Raw genomic sequence first — 21,000 nt, 5'->3', positions numbered from 1 at the left:
GCTGATCAAATGACTTCTATAAAAACTAATTTAGACTCAAGACAAGAATTTAAAAATGAATTTCATAAGGCAGAAGAAAAAATACAAAACATGGAATTACAAGTTATGAGATTAAAAACGTAAAAGGAACTTAGGCACTTCAAAATGGATTTTCTAATTAATAATTTTAATCAAAATAATGTAATTTTATATAAATATCCTAGTTCGAAAAATATTTTAACACAAGATATATGGAATTTTATGAAACATTCAGTACTTTTAGAATATATCTTAGTTATAACTCAATTAACTAATACAAAAAACTGTTATAAAATTATTGTTAAGGCATAACCAAATTTGCAATCATTTTTAACTTCTTTCATCAAAGGCACCTCGATGTGGGTTCCTGTCCGTGGTGAGGGGACCTCCCAGAGATGGTTTAGTATCTCTTCTTTACCATCCCTGGGATCTGAACGCCCACCCACGTGTTTGCCGTGCATGGTGGCCCGTATGCCAAAAAGGGAGATCCTGGTAGTTGAGGGGCAACATACCGTCCCCAACACACTGCTTTGGCCCCTGCTTCGGATAAACGGGAGGCTCAAATCAGGCTCCGTTTGAGTGAATCGGCTGGTCGTTGAGTCATTCTTGACCTCGACTTGGAGTCAACCGATCGATGCAGACCAGGCAGACACGTCAGACAAGGTGTGCTCTTCTTGACTGCATTGTGAGGGTATAGCTCCTGGGAAACCCTGGTGCGACGGTCTATGGGAGTCTCCCATGTGACAGCATCCTCCTGTCAGGCCCCATGGTGGGTGGGGTCACTAGGAGCTGAATATACATTCTTAAATATGGATTGCAAAAACTCAATTCAAGCGACCAAAGAAAAGACCTCCAGCCAACCTGCTTACTTAATAGTACATGCAACTGGGGAAAAACCCCTTGCTAAGTGTTCCCCCTTTTTGATTCAAAAGCTGTTTGAATCAACCATTGGGCATTTGAAAAAAATTCAAAAATTGAGGTCAGGGGACTTACTGTAGAAACAGCCTCTCCTCAACAAACAACAAAGCTTTTGTCAATTACAACTCTTGGAGACATGGGAATATCGGTCACACCACACGGAAGTTTGAACTCATCACGTGGTGTGATATCTGAGTTTGACTTGATGTCTGAAGACGAATCAGACATTCAGATCGGCCTCTCGGACCAAGGTGTCACTTCTGTCCGACGCATTTCGATCCGTCGAGACGGCAAGTTGATACCCACTAAACATTTAATTATCACATTCAACAACCCGACACTGCCATCTTTCGTTACAGCAGGATATCTGCGCTGCGCAGTTCGTCCGTATATTCCAAATCCGCTGCGTTGCTTTAAATGCCAGCGATTTGGACATTCCCAGACCTCTTGTCGAGGCAAAAACTTGTGCGCACAGTGTGGAACTGAAGGTCACAACAGTACTGAATGTAAAAGTACGCCACACTGTGTGAACTGCAAAGATGCCCATCCTTCCTACTCACGAAAGTGCCTTGCATGGCAAAGAGAAAAAGAGATCCAACGGGTAAAAACTGTGAAAAACATCTCATATCCAGAGGCTCGTCGCATGGTCAGTCTAAGTGCACCTATGCAACAAAAGACATTTGCTGCCGTGTTGAAATCTACTAACACATGTGGGGTTCAAACAGAGATTTCTGTCTCCCCAAGTGAATCTCTTACACGCCATGCGAAATGTTTAATACTCCCATCTATGAAAACACCAGAACAGGAGAGTACAAAAGCAAAAACACCTCTACCAAAAACTGGGATAACAACTAGGAATGTGGGTTCCAAAAAAGCGAGTAAGAACCCACTAAACAAACAGAGAGTGAAAGCAGCACTCTCCAAATCCAAAAAATCGGAGGCTCAGTCGATGAGTGAGTTCTCTGATATCTCTGACGAAGAGAATAAACTGGAGGTGACCCAAACAACATCGCCTCTAAAAGGAAAATCATCAGTTAAATTGAAGAGGGACACTTTTGCGAAAGAATGCTGTGTCAAACACATAATGGATTATAAAATAATTCAGTGGAACTGTCGTGGTTTCCGCAACAACTTCTCTGACGTTAAACACCTGACATTATCTACCACATCTCTCTGCGTGGCACTCCAGGAAACACATTTAAAACCTGGAGAAAAAATATCTTTAAAAGGATTTGGACTCTACCGCAAGGATGATGATAGCCACAACCGCGCCAGTGGAGGTGTGGCTATACTGGTTTCAAACTGCATCCCGTCCTTACCGGTACAAATAACAACAGAGCTGCAAGCTGTGGCAGTCAGAATTTCTATTGGAGTAACTGTCACAGTTTGTTCCATATACTTGCCACCAGATGTCAGAGTCGATGAAGATGAATTGGATGCCTTGGTTGAACAACTACCGACTCCATTCCTTTTACTTGGTGATTTCAATGGCCACAATCCAATGTGGGGCAGTCCCGACATAAACCGTCGAGGCAGGGCCATTGAGAGATTTATAGGCAATCACCAACTGTATTTATTTAATACTGGAGAAGTGACATACTTCCACGCCCCAACAAGAACATTCACTGCCATTGACCTATCATTAGCAACCCCGAATCTGTTTTCAGCGTTTACATGGGAGGTTGGATCTAATCCACTCTCTAGTGACCACTTCCCAATATTTCTAAAATATCGAGGCAGAGAAAGCTGTGAAACAGCCCGTCCACCACGCTGGAAATTTGAAACGGCAGATTGGCCTGCATTTTCCTCTTTGGCTAACATCACTGAAGAAATGGTCAATACTGCTGATATCAATGATGCAGTAGAAGTTGTCACTTCCAGTATTATTCAGGCAGCCGAAAAAACAATGGGGAAAACGTCAACCAGATATCCAAAACATCCGAAACCATGGTGGGATCAGAATTGCGAGGCAGCATTTAAAAAACAAAAGAAAGCATGGGGGATTTTCAGAAGATACCCCACTGCTAACAATTTGATTGCTTTTAAAAAAGCAAAGGCAAATGCCAGAAAAATAAGAAGGCAAAGCCAAAGGGATTCTTGGAGGAAGTATGTATCTAGCATAACATCTTCCACCAGCTCAAAAGCAGTCTGGGATAAAATCCATAAAATTAATGGGAAATATGCTTGTCACTCTCTGTCCATGCTGGAAAATAATGGCACAATAATCAGTGACATAAAAGGTATTGCTGATTTGTTGGGTGAAACGTTTTCTTCTTCATCCAGCAATATAATGTATACAAAGAACTTTCAGGCTTATAAAGCCCAAACAGAAAAACAAAATTTAAACTTTCCATTCTTCATCTAATGAGGAATACAATGTGCCATTCAGCAGAATAGAACTACGAACAGCGATCTCTCGCTCGGGGAATACTGCTGTAGGCCCGGATAAAATTCACTACAGCATGATTAAAAATCTGTCAAACAATTCCCTTGGTAATCTTCTGAATCTGTTTAACAGAATATGGACAGAACATATTTTCCCTGACTCTTGGAGGCTATCAATCATTATTCCCATTCCCAAGCCAGGAAAAGACTGTAAGAATCCCTCTAATTACAGACCAATCTCTTTGACGAGTTGTCTCTGCAAACTTTTTGAGAGAATGGTAAACAGACGCCTGATGTTCCTCCTAGAGGAAAAGAACTACTTTTCACCACATCAGAGTGGATTCCGTAGGAACAGAAGTACCACAGACAATTTAGTAAACCTTGAAACATCTATACGCGAAGCGTTTGTTAGACGACAGCACTTAGTGTCTGTGTTTTTCGATATAGAGAAGGCTTATGATCGCTGCTGGCGATACGGGATACTCCGTGATCTGCACGAATTCGGATTGCGGGGTAATTTGCCGATTTTTATAAAAAACTTCTTGCAGAATCGAAGATTCCAAGTTAGGATTGGCAACACTTTATCTAGGCTTTACACACAAGAAGAAGGTGTTCCTCAAGGTTGTATTTTGAGTGTGACTCTGTTCCTAATCAAAATTAATAGCATAGCTAAGTGTCTTCCTTCCAGTGTGAAACACTCCTTGTATGTGGATGACTTTCAGATCTCCTGTCAGTCTACTAACATGAGTTTTATTGAGAGACAACTGCAAACCTCTCTAAATCGCATAGACAATTGGTCCAAGATCAATGGTTTTACTTTTAATGCAGAGAAGACCTCGTGCATCCACTTTTGCCGAAGGCGTGGTTTGCACCTGGACCCTGAAATTCACCTAAATGGGGTTAAAATCCCAATGGTCAACGAAGCAAAATTTTTGGGTGTTGTGTTCGACCATAAATTGACGTTCTTGCCACACTTGCGCAATTTGAAGAGTAGATGTTTAAAATCTCTGAACCTTTTAAAGGTATTATGCTGCTCATTCTGGGGAGCAGACAAATGTTCAATGCTCAGAATATATAGAGCCCTTGTTCGCTCTAAGCTTGATTATGGATGTATTGTGTATGGCTCTGCGCGAGAATCTACTCTTCGGATGCTGGATCCAATCCACCATCAAGCATTGCGTTTGTGCACTGGTGCGTTTCGAACTTCTCCTGTCCAAAGTTTGTACGTAGATGCTTATGAGCCTCCACTATCTCTCAGGAGAGAGCAGTTGTCTTTGTTCTATTACATTAAACAGAAATCTCTGGCTAAACCTTCAGTTTATTGTAGAGTATCAGATACTCAGCTGAAAAGATTATTTACAGCTCGCCCAAGTTGTGTCCCTACATTTGACATTAGAATGGAGAATGTAAGCAGCACGATTGATTTGGACACAAGCAACATTTCACAGGCCGAGGTCGATAATATATCACCTTGGTCAACTCCTGTGATTAATGTTGACTTTAGCTTAAAGCAGTTTCCTAAAGAATCCACCCCGGACTACATCTATAGGCAGCACTTTGCAGAAATTCAACACCACGACAGGAATTTAATTCCTATTTATACTGATGGATCGAAATCGGTTGATTACGTTGGCTCAGCCTTTGTCTGCCAGGATGAGATCGTGGCAGAACAAATTGCATCGAATTCTTCCATCTTTACTGCAGAGTTGCAGGCTATTTATCTAGCCTTAAAATATGTAATTAGGAAAGGTCATCGTCGCTGTGTTATTTACACTGACTCAGTTAGTGCACTTCAGGCTTTGATCTCACATGAACCTAGTTCTCACTCTATAGTGATTAAAATTCGCAAACTGTTTTGCCATCTTATTGCGAGTAATATTTTTGTAAAATTCTGTTGGGTCCCAGGCCATGTAGGTATAAAAGGGAATGAAGCAGCTGACGCAGCTGCAAAGTCAGCAAGTCCTTCTCAGCATACAATGTTTATTGAAGGAGGTGACTTGAAGCTGGTCGTTAAAAAACGACTAGCAGAGAGATGGCAAAATGTGTGGAACGAACAAGTCCACAATAAACTTTACGAGATCAAACCTATAATAGAAAATTGGACACACAACAAACAGTATGATAGGAGATCTGAAGTCATTCTTACTCGTCTGAGGATTGGACATACTCGGCTTACTCATCAATACCTTTTGAAGGGTGATGACCAGCCAGTATGCCAGTATTGCATTTGTACTTTAAGTGTTAAACACATACTTTGCAACTGTGTTGCTTTTGACCAGAGTCGCAGACAGCATTTCGGAAATGCAAATTTGAGAGAGATTTTGGGCCAGAGGCCAAATCTTGATAAGATACTGAACTTTTTGAAAGTTATAAATATTAATAGAGAGATTTAAGTTAACTAATTTATTTATTTATTTATTTATTTATTATATATTTATATTTGTGTTGTTCTGTTTGTTTGCACTGTGTTTTGTGTTGTATTGACGTTTTGTGATATATATATTTAGCTTTGTTTAATTTTACCATTTGTCATGGCGCAGCATAGCCTGTATGGCTCTTGTGCCAAAAAACTAGAACTAACTAACTAACTAACTAACTAACTTTCATCAAAGGAAAACGAGAAAAATTAGTTGGTGAATGGCAAAATATGCAAATCTCAGCTGATCTCACAAAGGTTTCTCGTACAAGACGAAATAATTTTTTTCTCTTTTATATCGAAACGAAAAAGCAAAATCACCAGGTTAAACTTCGTAATTATATTTTAGTATTAAAACAAGATAACATAACATTACATACTGCATAAGAACAAAACAATTAGTAAATGAAGAAATTCTTTTTTAATCCATCAATACAGAATTTTGCAACTTAAAGTCTAATAAATTGCGAAGAATCGGTCTTACAATAAATACCACGAATAATCAAATATTAGCAGTGATAAACTGGAATTGCCAGGAATTAAAAAATAAAATTTTATCAGGTGACTCAAACTTGAAGCAGATATCACTGGAATAACAGACACATGGGTTACCTACAGTTTTATAAATTAAATACATTCAAAGATTACTTAATAGAAAACATTCCTTCTAGAACACCAATTAGACCATTCCGGCCTAGTGGAGGAATATACTTATTATTAAAAAAGAATTTATGTAAAATTTTTCGTATAAAAAAGTCTGATAATCTTATAATGTTATTAATCGAAATGACTATACCTAAATTTACGAACTTAAGAGATGAACTAATGATTGTGGCTGTTGCTTGTATTCCACCAGATAAAATCTTTTTTTAGTATGTCGATCCTAAATCACTTGAACTTTGGCAACATATTACACCATTAACTCTTCTTTTCGGGGATTTTAATTCTCATATTGCTGAAATAATAGATCCTTGGTACAACGATTATAATAACCTAATTTTAAATACTCGACTTTCAAAGGATAAACGTAGTAATAAATTAGGTGCAAGTATGGTAAATATAATAACAGATTTTAAAATATACATGTGAGAGTTCGAATTCACCGGCGAAATAAAAATGTAAATTAGTCATTATCTTGACATCAATAACTGAATTCCAAACCAAAAACTGACCTGTCTTAGGGGATTGACTGTACCTACCCCTTCCCCTCGAAACTCGAAACTGAGTCACACTCGGAACTAAAGACAAAATTCGCTTATTGGCAACAAAATTAACGAGGGGACGAAATAAAAAGGAGGGGAGCAAGCACACAGGTCGTCGTTCGTAGCTCCCGCCTCTAGTCGGATACGAAGCCTCTACGCTGAAATTCTATGCTCGAAGCTGCTACGCCACTACGGATTTTGTATTGACTCTGTCATCCGACTCCGATACTTGTTGAGGTATGACGACCACTTATTTGTAAACTCTCTCTCGGGTTCGAACTTTCCTATGTTAGTACGTAATATCTCTGTCAATGTTATTCGGTGTAACTGTTTGTTAGTATTTCGTAATAAATTCTGTTTGTTATTTTAACTGGTGTCATTTATTCGAATCTAGCCTCTGTCTTATTAACGATCCCTCTTTCCTCCTCCACTCGACCTGACAAGTTACTAGTTCCAGACTGGACAAGCCATCCTCGACAATGGGCAGGTCTTAACCGACCTGTGAACCGAGATAAAGGAGGCCGACTCCATCCGACCTCCCGGTGATCCCACATACATACTCAATGGTCGCATAATATCTGACCACCCTACTGAATTTACTTGTGTAGAGCATAATGGAAGATTTACTACTTGTTCTGAATTTCTTCTTGATTTATGTGCAAACTTCTAAATATACCCGATTAGTATATTGTATTAAATTGAATTTTATAATAAATTTAATATAATAATAATAACAATAATATAAGCACTCTATGGCAGGCATTTTAATGACGAGGCCTTGCATTTTGTTGACAAAACTGCGTCAAACAGCTGGTTAGCTCGGGGATGCCTCTCCGGGTGAGACAGAAGATTCATGATTGCCATACAGGACCAGTTCATTAATACTAAAAACTGTAGAAAACACATACTGAAAGATATAACCCACAAATGACACATGCAGAAAATGTCACATCATGCCAGAAACTATACAACACATCACTTCTAGTTGCAAGCGCTTAGCACAGACAGATTATTTACACAGACATAATCAAGTAGCAAATATAATACATCAAGAGCTTGCAAAGAAACACAAATTGTCAGACCTCCACGAACCATACTACAAATACGTCCCAGAAACAGTATTGGAAAACAACACGCACAAAATATACTACGAGAGAGACAATTTATCACAACAGACCAGACACCGCGCTCATTGGTGACCCAGACATCACAAACACAATAGAATCACATACATTATAGACATATCGGTCCCAAACACTCACAATATACAAAACACATTTACTGAAAAAATCAAGTAGAACTCGCCCAGGAAATAAGGCATCTGTGGAGGATGGATAGGGTGCTTATTGTACCTGTCGTTCTCTCCTCTAGACCACACCACACAAACTATACAATAGCGTGGGACCATAACAATTGAATAGAAACACATACATCACACTACAGAAGGCCACTATATTGAATACATATCATATTATTAGGAAATTCCTGAATACAGACACAAACTGACAGTTTTCTAATTTTTGTCTTGTTTTGGTTACTATGCCTTGACTCTGGTCCGGCATAGTACACAGCCACCGGTATCAACTGAGTATGACTCACAAGACCCAACATAAAAATAATAATAAATTTATTTTAAAAATATTTGATTTGCTTTTGTGGAACGTGCTATCATATAGGCTTGATCAGTCGTGTATAAAAATTGTTCGGTGTTTTTTTATTAATATTTGTATTTATTATATTCGAAATTCCGTTAGAATGTTATGTTCTAACGATTAAATTTAAGAATCACTGCTCTATGGCGCTGGAAACATGGCAAACGAGACGTCATCGTCTATGGCATTACTTGTTATGTACGCTCCGAGAGGCGAATTTGAGCCCTTTTCATCCTTGTTTAGCGTGGAACGAAACTCAAAAAATTTTGATTTAATGCGGTTTAAGTTCGAGCTGTGTCCTGGACTGGCTGATACGGACTGTCAGGAATAGGACACTTTTGCCGAATTATCGATACTTCCTGGCCGGTGTTCTAACTCTTTTTACCATATAAAGCGACATTTTCGAAGTTCAAAGTTCTTAGACGTCACCAACAAAGTGTTGTGACTCTACATACCTCATAATTTAAACGATTTTGACGTTTTTTCCCATTAATAACCATATGTTTAGATTTATTCCAAGAACTTATTCAAAACATCGTAAAGATCGTTGATTCTTGCTGATATTCGATCCTCTGTTTATCCCTCTGTTTCGCGTGTGACAGAAATAAGAAGTGGTGGGGTTTTTCCACTTACACCATTAATCACGAATTAATTTTAATTAACTTCGGAATCTCACGTGCTATGTACTGTACATAACATTCGAGTGCACAAACTGCATGCAACGTTTTACATACTGTTTTACGATTTCAGATGGTAACCGACAATGGTCGCCATCATGTTTTAAATTAAGCATGTATTGTTTTCATTAGGGGATAACTTGTTTATGGGTAGCTTATTGTAATGTTCTGTGTAAAGCTGTAATATGCCCTGTAGGGTCGTATCTACATTACCGTCTTATTTAATAACGATTTCACTCTTTATTATTATTTAGAAATTTTCGTATACAACCCAGTGGCGTAGCGTGGGTGTCAGCCGCCCGGGGCGGAGGAAAATTTCGCCGCCCCCTTATTTAGTTATTTTTGCATGATATTATTATTTATTGTGAAATTTTGCCGCTTCCTAAAAGTGCCGCCCGGGGCGGGCCGCCCCTGCCGCCCCCACTATGCTACGCCACTGATACAACCCATTACTACCTTTAAAATTAAGCGTTTTTCCATTTTATAATAATTGAAAATATAAAAAGTTTCTAATAAAATATCATAACATGTGACACCATATACAAAGTTGTAAAAATATCTGGGAAAATTAAGCGACTTGCTGCTGGATTATTTTATTTAATGGATAGTTTCGAACAATTATGTCAAACTTGTTAAAAGTGAATACAAATTCTATTGTGGAATCAAAAAATAAAAAGAAAAACATGTCACTGCAATGCTATTAAAGTCTATCATAACGACAATTGGCGTTTGTGTGACTCACGATTAATATAACATATAGGTGTAACAAGTAATTGTTGTTTGAAACGAAGATTCATTAAGTTATTTATTTTACATCAACTTTATTTTTAGTAAGAACATTTTTTACGTCAACCTATGTTTACTTTCAATAAACTATTCTTAACATCAGTTGTATATCGCTGTTGAGTTTTAATTATGAATCCACTGTAGTTTCAATATAAATGATCAGAGTTTATCGACAAATGATACAGACAATTCTTGGCAACATGCAGTGCAATTGCTAAAAATACAGTGAAACCTGTTTTTAGGCGGTGGATAGGGACCGCATAAAAAAAACGCATAAAAAAAATCGCACGAAACTTCACGAGTGGTATAAAAAATAGTTTTCGCAACACAATTAAAAAAATATTTTTTTATGTGGTCAATAGGGCCGCATAAAAAAGTCTCACAGAAAATAACTCAAAACCGTACGAAATAGAATTTATTGACAACAGATGTCAGCACTTGACTGCATCGTCTTGTCTATCGTCTGTTTTACATATTTTTGCCCAGGTGGTGTTTTGTTGACTTAAAAAATAAATTATTTCATTTTTCGCATATTCATGCAATAATATTACTATAATAAGTTATTTATGCTATAATAAGTTTATTTAGCTATAATAAGTCAACGTGAAACATTACAAATCGCACGAGACTAGTCGCCAACTATACCGCACAAAAAAAATAGCATAAAAAATCGCACAAATAAAAAGTCGCCCAAAAAAAGACCGCATAAAAACAGGTTTGACTGTATATAGTAGTAAAGGCTCGGGAGTTTTGATTTAATTATTTCATAAAAAAGTATAAATACTCTGTTGCTGAGAAATGTTTATTTAACAGAACACAACGTTTTTATCCTAATACAATAGACCATTTTCAGGTGAAACTGAATTAGTTATAACCACATAAAAAGAATATGAAATTTGTCAAAAATCTTAGCGAAGTACTGATAAGTAATTAATTTTGATTTTTAACAAGTTTACAATGTCAGAAGATAGCTTAAAACATTCAATAGGTGCTGGTTCAAATGACAAATAACAAAATTCACAAAACTCACATTATTAAAGTGTTTAGTATTATCACATTTTTTATCTATCAAAATCTGTAAACGAATTGGTAGTTTCCTCGGAAAAATTTTTATGTATGAAAAAACACAAATTAGATATTGAATAAAGATAGTATTGTATCTACATTCATGAATATCAGCTACATAAATAAACTACATTTAATTAAATATACACTGTGTATGACATTAATTATACTTCTGATAGTGAATAATTATGAAGTTCAGACAACATGAAAAATTAAAGAAAATACTTTTCAAGTTTAATATTAATAAATGCTTTAGAATAGTTCGAGTATTGTATCTGCATAACATCTCATAAGGGGCCGTCCATAAATTACGTAAGGTATTTTGGGGTGGGTGAGGGTCAAGGATTTCTTACGATTTCTTACTTAGGGGTAGGGATAATAGATCTCGTCTTACGTAATATTCTTATTTTTACTTTCTGATCTCGTTGAGTGGTGGAGTTTACAATTTGGCGGTTTCTATTAAAAACGCTTGTTGTACTAATGCCATCAAGTGTGACACAATAGAATAATAACGTTAGCAGACACATTTTTTATCATGGAAGAAAGGCTGTGTAGTTGTCTCTCTCTCCCTCTCTTTTTTTTTATTTGAATAAGTACATTACTCCTATGGGTGTATAACACTAAGAATACATAAACCAAAATACATGATACAAAGTAAATATAAATTAATATTCGGTTTTTAGTAAAAACTAAAATGTAAAACTAGAAATTATGAATAGTCTTATCTTCCATATTTTTTGAACATAATTGTAAAAAGCATCAAACAGTGGCTTCTGAAAAAGCTTATCAAATGGATATGGCCACATGAAACGAAGCGTAAAGATTTCTAATTTCAGAATAAGTTTATCTTAATCGTAAATTAAACAATAATAGATCATATGGTCGACGGTGTCTAGGTTTTCCGTGGAGCAAAAGCAAGAGGCAGTTTCTGCCCGGTTATACATGCTCAGTAAGTAGTTGAGCAGTAGCAAACGTTAAATCTCTAAGTGGTGATGAGAACCTGCATTCGACACTAGGAAAATAAAGTCTTCTAAAGTTATTCTACCAGTTTTACTGCTCAACTATTGTTGATTCCACTTTTGCATAGCGTTGTAATAAATATAATTTTTAAGGTTGGTGCGTGAGAGAGGAATGAGAGCGTAGTTCTTTGCATCTGATTTAGCCTCAAAGTCGGCTTTTTTATTTCCTAGTATGCCAGTATGGCCACGAACAAACATAAAAGTTATCTTATTTACAATATTTTTAATATAGTGCTGGATATACGTGATTTTATTGCTATTGCAATTGAGATTTAATAGAGCTTTTAGGACAGACTAAGAATCACTGTAAATGTTGATAGACAGAGTTTTGTTTGGAGGTGAAGTGGCCCACTGAACAGCTTGGTAGTCAGCATCTTCTTCAGCTTGATATGTGGGGGTATCTGTACCTTCTAACATATTTTGGGCAAAATATGCCAGTTTGGAGGAAGATACAGATACTTGAGCAGACATGAAAGAGGCTTTTGGACCCATCTGTGTAGATATTAATGTCTGCATGGTTATCCATGGAGGAAGCAGATGACACCAAATGTACCCTGGGGATAACCTTGTTTACAGGGGAATCAGAGATAGGGTAATTGCAATATGGTAGCATTTGAACAGCCGTAGATAGGACTAGAGACTGTTGTTGAGCCTTGATGTTTGTAGCTCTGATGTAGTAGTTTAGAACCTTTTTTGCAATACATAGCGGCAAAGGAAGGAGCTCTGCTAGAATCAGACAGGCATTAGTAGAAACAGTTCTGCAGCACTTTGAAATTCTGATGGCAAACTGTCCTTGAAGAGAGAGTAATTTACTTGCTACTGAATTTTTACTAGTTACATGACCCCAGCTAGAGACCAGCGTAAAGTAGCATTGGTTGTATTGCCCCATTATATAGAGTTTTATAAGCTTTATGATTTAGTCCCCCGGTGCACCTAGCACATTTAAGCAGCATGTAGTTTATTTTCTTGGCCTTAGCCAAGACGTAACCAATATGGCAACGGAATGTGGTTTCTATTCTCTCTTGTTTTATTTTGTATATCGTTTCTGTTTACACGTACTAGTCGATCTGTCAAAGTATTTTGCGTCCTTTTGTGATAATTAAAATTAATATAAAAATGAATATTATGATGTTGATTAATGATTATAATAATAAAAAGATTGTTAATAATTAAAAAATAAAGTTCTTAAAATAAATTGTTCATTCGAATTCATTAAATTTTCATATTTTTAAATTTGTTCACATAAAGTCTTTTATAAATAATAGTACATATTAATTAACTAATTAATAATTATATATTTTGGACCTAAGGTTTTTAAGGTTTCATTAAAAAAATTATTTTTGTTAAAATCTTTCTATAAAATTATGCTTAAATATTACGTAAGATAGGGAAGGGGAGGGGGATCAAAGAAAATATTACGGTTTCTTACACAGGGGTGGATGGGGGTCTAGAATGACCGAAATCACCCTTACGTAATTTATAGAAACCCCTAACCAGAAGTGTAATAAAGTGTTAATTCATATAATAAAGCTGAAAACATATTTTATTGATAGAAGCATAAAACTGACAGTAGTAAAATAAATTTTTGATGTTCAGCTATATTTTTGATTGTTTACTTTAATGTTCTCCTAACAACTTCACTTTAATAACAAATAAGTAGAACTTGTGTAGTTTTCAAATAACAAGTAAATTATTAAAGTGACATTTAATACACGACAAAGCAAAAATTCATCATGTTTTTATGTTTGAACACAATTAATAATTTGAGTTTTCTAATAATAATGATAATAATAAAACGATTTAAACAATTTAGCGCTACGCGTATACAGGAATATTATAAACAGAAATTAGCTACTAATATATTACGAAATATTTTTACACTATTTGAAATAATAACTTTGAACATGTTATTAACGTTAATAGATAATAACAGTGAATACAGAAAATTTTTTGTAAATTAGCTAATTTTTTACTGAGAGTAAATTTCAAATTTTAATTCTTATTAATAAATACTTTCATAGAATTCTCTGTATATTTACAATTTTTCAAAAACATTTATTACATTATATAATTCATTTTTAATATGTTTACTCTTTCCAGATATTCTGACAGAAATGTAAAAATAAAAACTATTAAAATACAGACTTACTATTATTGGATATTGAATTATTCGGCATATAAGTTAAATTACACGATTTGTGTTTGTTCATCACTCCAGTTACTTGCACCACAGAAGAGAAAATTGAGTATAAAGCACTCGCCATCTGTAAACAAAGGCAATTGTTTATTGCATAATGGATAAGTATTAATACACAGACTTACCCGAATCAGAAAATCTTTTCGAACGTAAAAGAAGTCGCCAACAGAAATTCCCATTTTAGTTTGGCCGAATCTTTTCATGAAACAAGTAATCTTAAAATATAAAAATTTAATTATTGAGTTATGGTAATAATTAAATAAGTATATTTCATTTATACCTCACCTTAAACTTGAATTCCACAGACAAGTTGTTTGAAGAAAACCTTTGTATAGAAACGAAGTTGTCGTAGATCTAAAATATAAAATAATTATTTAATGATAGAAGCTTTATTGTGTATGTTGATTATTTACCGTTTTTCTACGTTTTCTGCATAAATAAATAACTTCAATTTTGGAAGATTTAGATATAACCTGTCTGCTGTTTATAATAGCTCTCAAATGTAGAAGTGTAAGAAATATTGTTGTATTCTGAAATATGTTCGGTAATTACGATCAAAAAGTATTGTGACATCGGCACAATTCTAGGCTGCAATTTTTAATCACATCTTCAATTTATTCCATATAAAATATCTGACATAAGCTTTGGATTTCTAATTGAAAGCGATTTGCCTCTGTAAACCATACTTTTTATTATAAGAAGAGAGTCATGCCAGTCATGTATCTAACACCAGTATGGGACAATATATTAAATTGAAATTACGTAATGTCGGTTTATACCGGATGGTCGTATATCGTAAATGGGAGCCTCCTGCTCCTACGCTTTCTGTATTATTTCATTTCGTCTTTTATCTATCTACCATTGTTCTCGAGATTCAGTAAGGACCGTGTGACAAACAGACAGCTGACATTGAGTATTTTTATGCATACAGTTTTTTCTAAATTTCAGCTTAAACATAGTAACAGTAAAGTGTTATTTTCGAGTTTTTAAATGTGCTCTTAAAGTATTTGTCGAAATGTTTATTAATGTCACCTGTACATATTATGAGACTAAATGTAAAAATCGATTGATACAATCAGCCAAGTAGAAAAGAAAAATGATTCCTTGCTCTAAAATTTACTACACAAAGAAATTTATAATCTAAAACAACTTTAAAATCGTTATTTGCATCATCTCGTGCAGCAGGTATAATACGTTTACTGGTATAATTGCATTTTCTTCTCTCTCTCTCTTTTTTTTTTTTTTTTTTTTTTTTTTTTTTGAAAAGAACAATGATATGATAAATAGTGATGTAACGAATATTCGGTTACTACCCGGTATTCGGCCTACTCGGCCTATTATTCGCTATTCCGCCGAATAGTGATTAAATATTCGGCCGAATACCGAATACCTAAAAACAGGAGTAAGAAATAACAAAAACACAGTAAATTAATCATTTTGGTAACTGCTGAACATTAAATTATCATTATTAAGGTTAGTAAGAAATAGCATATAACTCTAGTATTAAATTATTTCGTAATTAAATAATAATATAGCCTATATCTAGCCCGATATCTTATGGCATTGATGGCGTGTAGGTTAGAATGTATCGGGCATTAATGTTATTGTTTAGTTAATTATGTTATATTTGTATTCGCGTATATTTTAATATTTTTTACGATATTTTAAAATGATTTACGAAAAGTTTTATTAAAACTTATCGTATTTAATGAAAGAATTATTTATCTATTTCTAGAAGATGAGAAACTAATATATAATTTATTTTATATATAGAGCATTTCTCATTATAAACAAAGATAACATTTGAAATCATGTTAATTTTAAAAATATTGACAAAAACAATAGCAACAAAATATCATAAAACTTCACAAATAGAAACACCCCAATAATATATATAAACTGTTCCACAACTGGGGAGAAACTAGATCATAAATGTCCCCACTAAAGTATATCCTTAGGGTACTATTCAGTCTACAAATACGTAGTAAAAACAAAATTTTAGTGCTTAATTAAAGAGTTAAAAAGATCGCTTGCAAATAAAATAACTTATAAGTTATAACTTACATTTAAATACCAACAACTGCCGAATCATAGCAGGCTATTTACGGCTATTACATAAATTATAAACCAATTTGGCACTAGAAGTAGACGTTAGGCTCCATCTCATATTAACTTTAATAATTATAATTTAATTAATTAATTTAAATAATTTAGACCTACTGGAAGAAAATATCGTAGTGACAGCGGGCCAATAGAGAGCAGGGTGCGCGATCCTTGCCATAATACGGTTTGCGCGCCAATTTTCGTACGTGCGTTGATCAAGCCGAATAGTTTGGCCGAATATTCGGTATTCGGCCTGAGCCGAATATACTATTCGTTACATCACTAATGATAAGGCAATTGAAACACAAAGGCGGTCTACAAAGAACAAAACAGTTCTGTGTGAAAATGGTCTCGACTTGTTTTACACATGTGAGAAAAAATAGGACAATCAAACAAGGAAATGTAGATCAATGGCCGAATGGCCTATCACTCTGGAAATCCTATTTGGACGAGGTGAAGAGATTTCAAGGAATTTTTTGGGTTGTTCGTTTGGTTGCGTCGGGCCACGTCCCTCATTACCCTGTTGCCCCCATTCTAGACCTGGCAGAACACATAATGAACCTACTAAGAAATAGAGTAAAGAAATGTATTGTGGATTGATATTAGAAAATATCACCAATAATAAGTAATGTGAATTTGCATTCTTTATTATCGAATGACGAAAAACTAGACACTTTTATGTTAAAATTAGTATTTTATAAAAAAACTTGTCTGTGAAAAGTGAACCAATTACAGGGATTGATTTGTTTCACTATAGTGATCATAGTATTTTAAAAAGAATACAATTTTTACTGAACATTTAGTTGTGAGTTTATTGACAGTATCATATTTGCAAAATACTGTTTTTAATAAATATTATTGTTCTTTCTTTCGGCTGATGTTTCCTGATTTATCCCACAGTTGGCTGACTTATCACAACTTGAGGTAACTCTGTGATATCAGCCAACTTCAGGCCATGTCAGAAAGTACTAGTCTTAAGTTAATTTGTAAGTAATATATCTTCAATGTATTAAAGATAAGAAATAGTTTTATGATGTAATTTATTACAATTTCTAGTTAAAACTTTTTCTTTATATCGTCAGATCCCATTAGAAGTCGATTGAATATAACCGATAACCCCCTGTTATTCAGAAAGTAGACTACTCGGAATTTTCCGGATATATAACATCTAAATACAAATCAGTTTTCCATAGAAAGACTTTCAGAGAAGCAACCCCATTGACAAACCGCATACCTGTGATTTGTTGTATGTGGCGTTGCCACATACAACAAACGTGCACCTTCATATCTTTAATGTAAAAAAAGCAACGCTGGAATAAGGCATTGGCAGATCGCAATAATAAAAAAAAACGATCTGCAAACGGACATCGCATTATAAATTCTGGACATACACAAAAATTCCATATTTCCTACATTGTTAATCAGTATGATTAGTATAAATTATGTATATTAGTACAATTATAAAAATAAAAAATGATAATTACCAGAGATGTCACACTAGAAAGGGCCCAGGATACAAAAACACATCCTGTAAAAAACATCATCGAAATGCCGCCAAAAAGTACTCGAATGATAACATCGATGTCAAAGAATATTGTGGCAAAACACAGAAAGCATGTCTCGTACGCATAGTGAGCATAGATCAAAGCAAAGAGATTTTCCCATTTCTTGTTGATTATATCAAAAATCTCCCAAATTTCTGTGTGCTTTTCGCAGATTTTTTGTAATTCGTTTTTTAGTGATAAAGAAGTTGTGTTTGTTTGTTGCAATTCTTCAGATAATTTTAGAAGCCTTTTTCCTATGAATATTAAAGACACTATGAATATAAGAAGAACTGAAAATATCTGTCCTATGAATTGCAGATACAGAAGCGATAAGTAAATGGAGCAGAACGTTGCTTCAAAATCACTTCCGTCGTATTTTTTAATTGTTGAAAACACGCTCATCGTAACTGCATTCGAAACAATCAAAACCACGAAGAATATGCTTACGAATAGTCCTAACACAGGCAATTCCATTTGCAGAGGCAAATATTTTTCATCTTTGTATGTGCTTTTCATGAAGTGACCTAAAACTTTGTTTCTCTTCAATATTGAAAATTGAACAGCGACGTAAATATTCAGAAATAGAATCACTACGTTCATTTCTCTGGCATATTTTCCGAATATGCATGTAGAACTGTGACAGAATGAACTTTCGTTGAATGTTAACAAAAATCGAAAAAACGATGAAAACCATAAGAACCATTCAATCATTTTTACGTAAAACTCATAAAATGCGCTTTTTTTATTATGTTGCCTTGTGTGATTTTCTTCTTCGAAACATCTACATTTTTCGAAGGGTTCAATGCCAAAAACTTTAAAAGCTGAAAGCAGAGCTTGGCTATTGTAAGAAAAACAACGATCCGATCTTGTCCAAATGCAATTTCTATTGTTTTCTTTGCTGAAAATTTGTAGTATTTGAATATCGTTGGTAAACTTTGAAACGGAGTTTCCCATTATATACGTTGGAACAATTTTAAAAATGTCAATGGTATAATTCAAGAAACAGAAATATTGAGATTTGATTCACGTGAGTGATTTTATGCGATGAGAACATAAATTATACATGTTATTTTCATGAGCTTCTTCAGACAGATGTTTACATAACTGTTTGTATTTAAGCTGTTCTTCATTCGAACATGTGATATGAAATTTATTATTGGAAAATTACATAAAAGCATCCCTGCAAAAAAAAATCGTTTTTCATTAAATTACTTAGATTATTTCAGATAAAATATAAAAGCTTCGTTAATCAAATGAAATTTTCAAATGTATTGATATTATCATCATGCATATTTTCCATACTGAAGTTTCTCCTTAGTGAATGATTATAGCAAAGATCTTTCTATCTTCAATAAATGAATGCATAATAAAATTTAATTTATAAATGATTAGACGTAATCGATTTTCTATAATCAATTTACTAGTCCTGTTTGTTCATTGCATTTATTGATATGCACTTTAGTAAGTAACTGAAACCACTTATATCGTACATTATATTATAGCATTAAAATTGTCTATACTTTACATTTAAGATTGACCTTGAATGAAAGAGTATAATAAAATTTACAGTGGCATGCGGTCATTGGAAGCGATGGAAGCGCCGATTCCACCTTTCAATGACCTTCCCTTGAATTTTATAAAATATAAATTTTCATATTTTAACGTACTTTGAATTAATTAAAATTAATATTTTATTATAACTGCATTATGTATCTTTTACAAATTTCTATACTACATGTGAAAAAAACGATAAGATTGCTATTGTATATTCGAATAATTCGGTGGCGGAAGGAATGTCGAAACCGGGTCAGTCTCCAATCAGCCAGATTATATAGGCATTAGCACATGCGGTTTACAGTGTACCAACCTCACCCGGTTTAGCTGGTAGAAGCGACACACTCGTAAAGCGTACAGCTTTATATCCCGGAGGGGTTGTGGGCTGTTATCCGCCTGCCTGTCAACTTCAAGCAGCCAGATTATAGGCATTGGCGCATGCGCTTTACATAGCACAAATGTCACGGTTTAGCTGGTAGAAGCGACACACGCGTAAAGAGTACGCGACTTTATATCCCGGAGCGGTTGTGGGCTGTTAGCCGCCTGATAGATATTCGGCCACCCTCGCCCGATTATGTGAATCACGAGCAGACTAGATCAACGGCGGGCTAACCCGCGGGCCAGCTACGGCTGGCGAAAAGTTTCTATCCGGCCCGCGAGATCTTTAATAGATTATTAAATTGGAAAAATAACTAATTAATAGTTATTTTTCCAATTCTTTGTAATTTTCGAAAACGATAAGAGAAATAAATGTAGTAATTAACTTTTTATTTATTTATTTCATATTTGCAGACTAAAAAAATTACGAGTCACAAAAAGGCGTCAATTAACTACTACGGCACGGAAAAAAACGTAAAATTTATTCTGGCCCGTGTTATAAAATGGGTTGCCCACCCTAGACTAGATTTATAACAACCCAACCGATAAGAGTTTACTGGCACGTTTTTATGATAGTTCTGTATAGTTGACAGGAGTTTAAAAAAAACTCCATTAAAATATTTGATATATTTATTCTGCGTTTATTCCGCTCTCCCATCTTATATTACTTACGGATTTCGATGTTAAACCGGTGATATTACGATTTAGTATGTCCCATCTGTAAGGGGATGCAGAAAAAACGTGTACAATTCTAGTACAGTGTTAAAAATTAACTGTTACTTTGGCAGCATCATTTACAACCAAATTTAATGAATGAGACGTACAGTACATACAATGGTACAAAAAAAACTCTAGAATTTATTTTCCTTAAATTTACGATTTATATATCCGTTGTCATAAAAATTTGTCTTTCCACTGTTTTCCCAAGACTACAGATATTAGGTACAAAGTAACTGGTTTCGACTTATTTCTACTTAAGAAGTGACTAAATAATTAAGAGATTAGGGAATGGGGACATAAATAAAATCCTGTTGAAAGAGCCAGAATTTTACTTCAACAAAAGCTTAACAGAACCAATCACTCGCT

The 21,000-nt window shown here is 34.7% G+C and overlaps 1 protein-coding gene across 1 annotated transcript; it reads left to right on the top strand.

Annotated features, from left to right (window-relative positions):
• Nucleotides 1-1,072: 1,072 nt before the first annotated feature.
• Nucleotides 1,073-14,258, top strand: LOC136982323 (uncharacterized). Its single transcript, XM_067278799.1, has 2 exons — nt 1,073-2,054; nt 14,239-14,258. Exons 1-2 carry the CDS (start codon nt 1,073-1,075, stop codon nt 14,256-14,258), a joined length of 1,002 nt encoding a protein of 333 aa, XP_067134900.1.
• Nucleotides 14,259-21,000: the final 6,742 nt, after the last annotated feature.

This window comes from Centruroides vittatus, unplaced genomic scaffold (assembly GCF_030686945.1).
Source record: "Centruroides vittatus isolate TY-2023 unplaced genomic scaffold, ASM3068694v2 contig_82, whole genome shotgun sequence".
In the NCBI taxonomy this organism is placed as follows: domain Eukaryota; kingdom Metazoa; phylum Arthropoda; class Arachnida; order Scorpiones; family Buthidae; genus Centruroides; species Centruroides vittatus.
The sequence above is the reverse complement of the archived record's forward strand: the minus strand, read 5'-3'. Positions and strand labels throughout refer to the sequence as shown.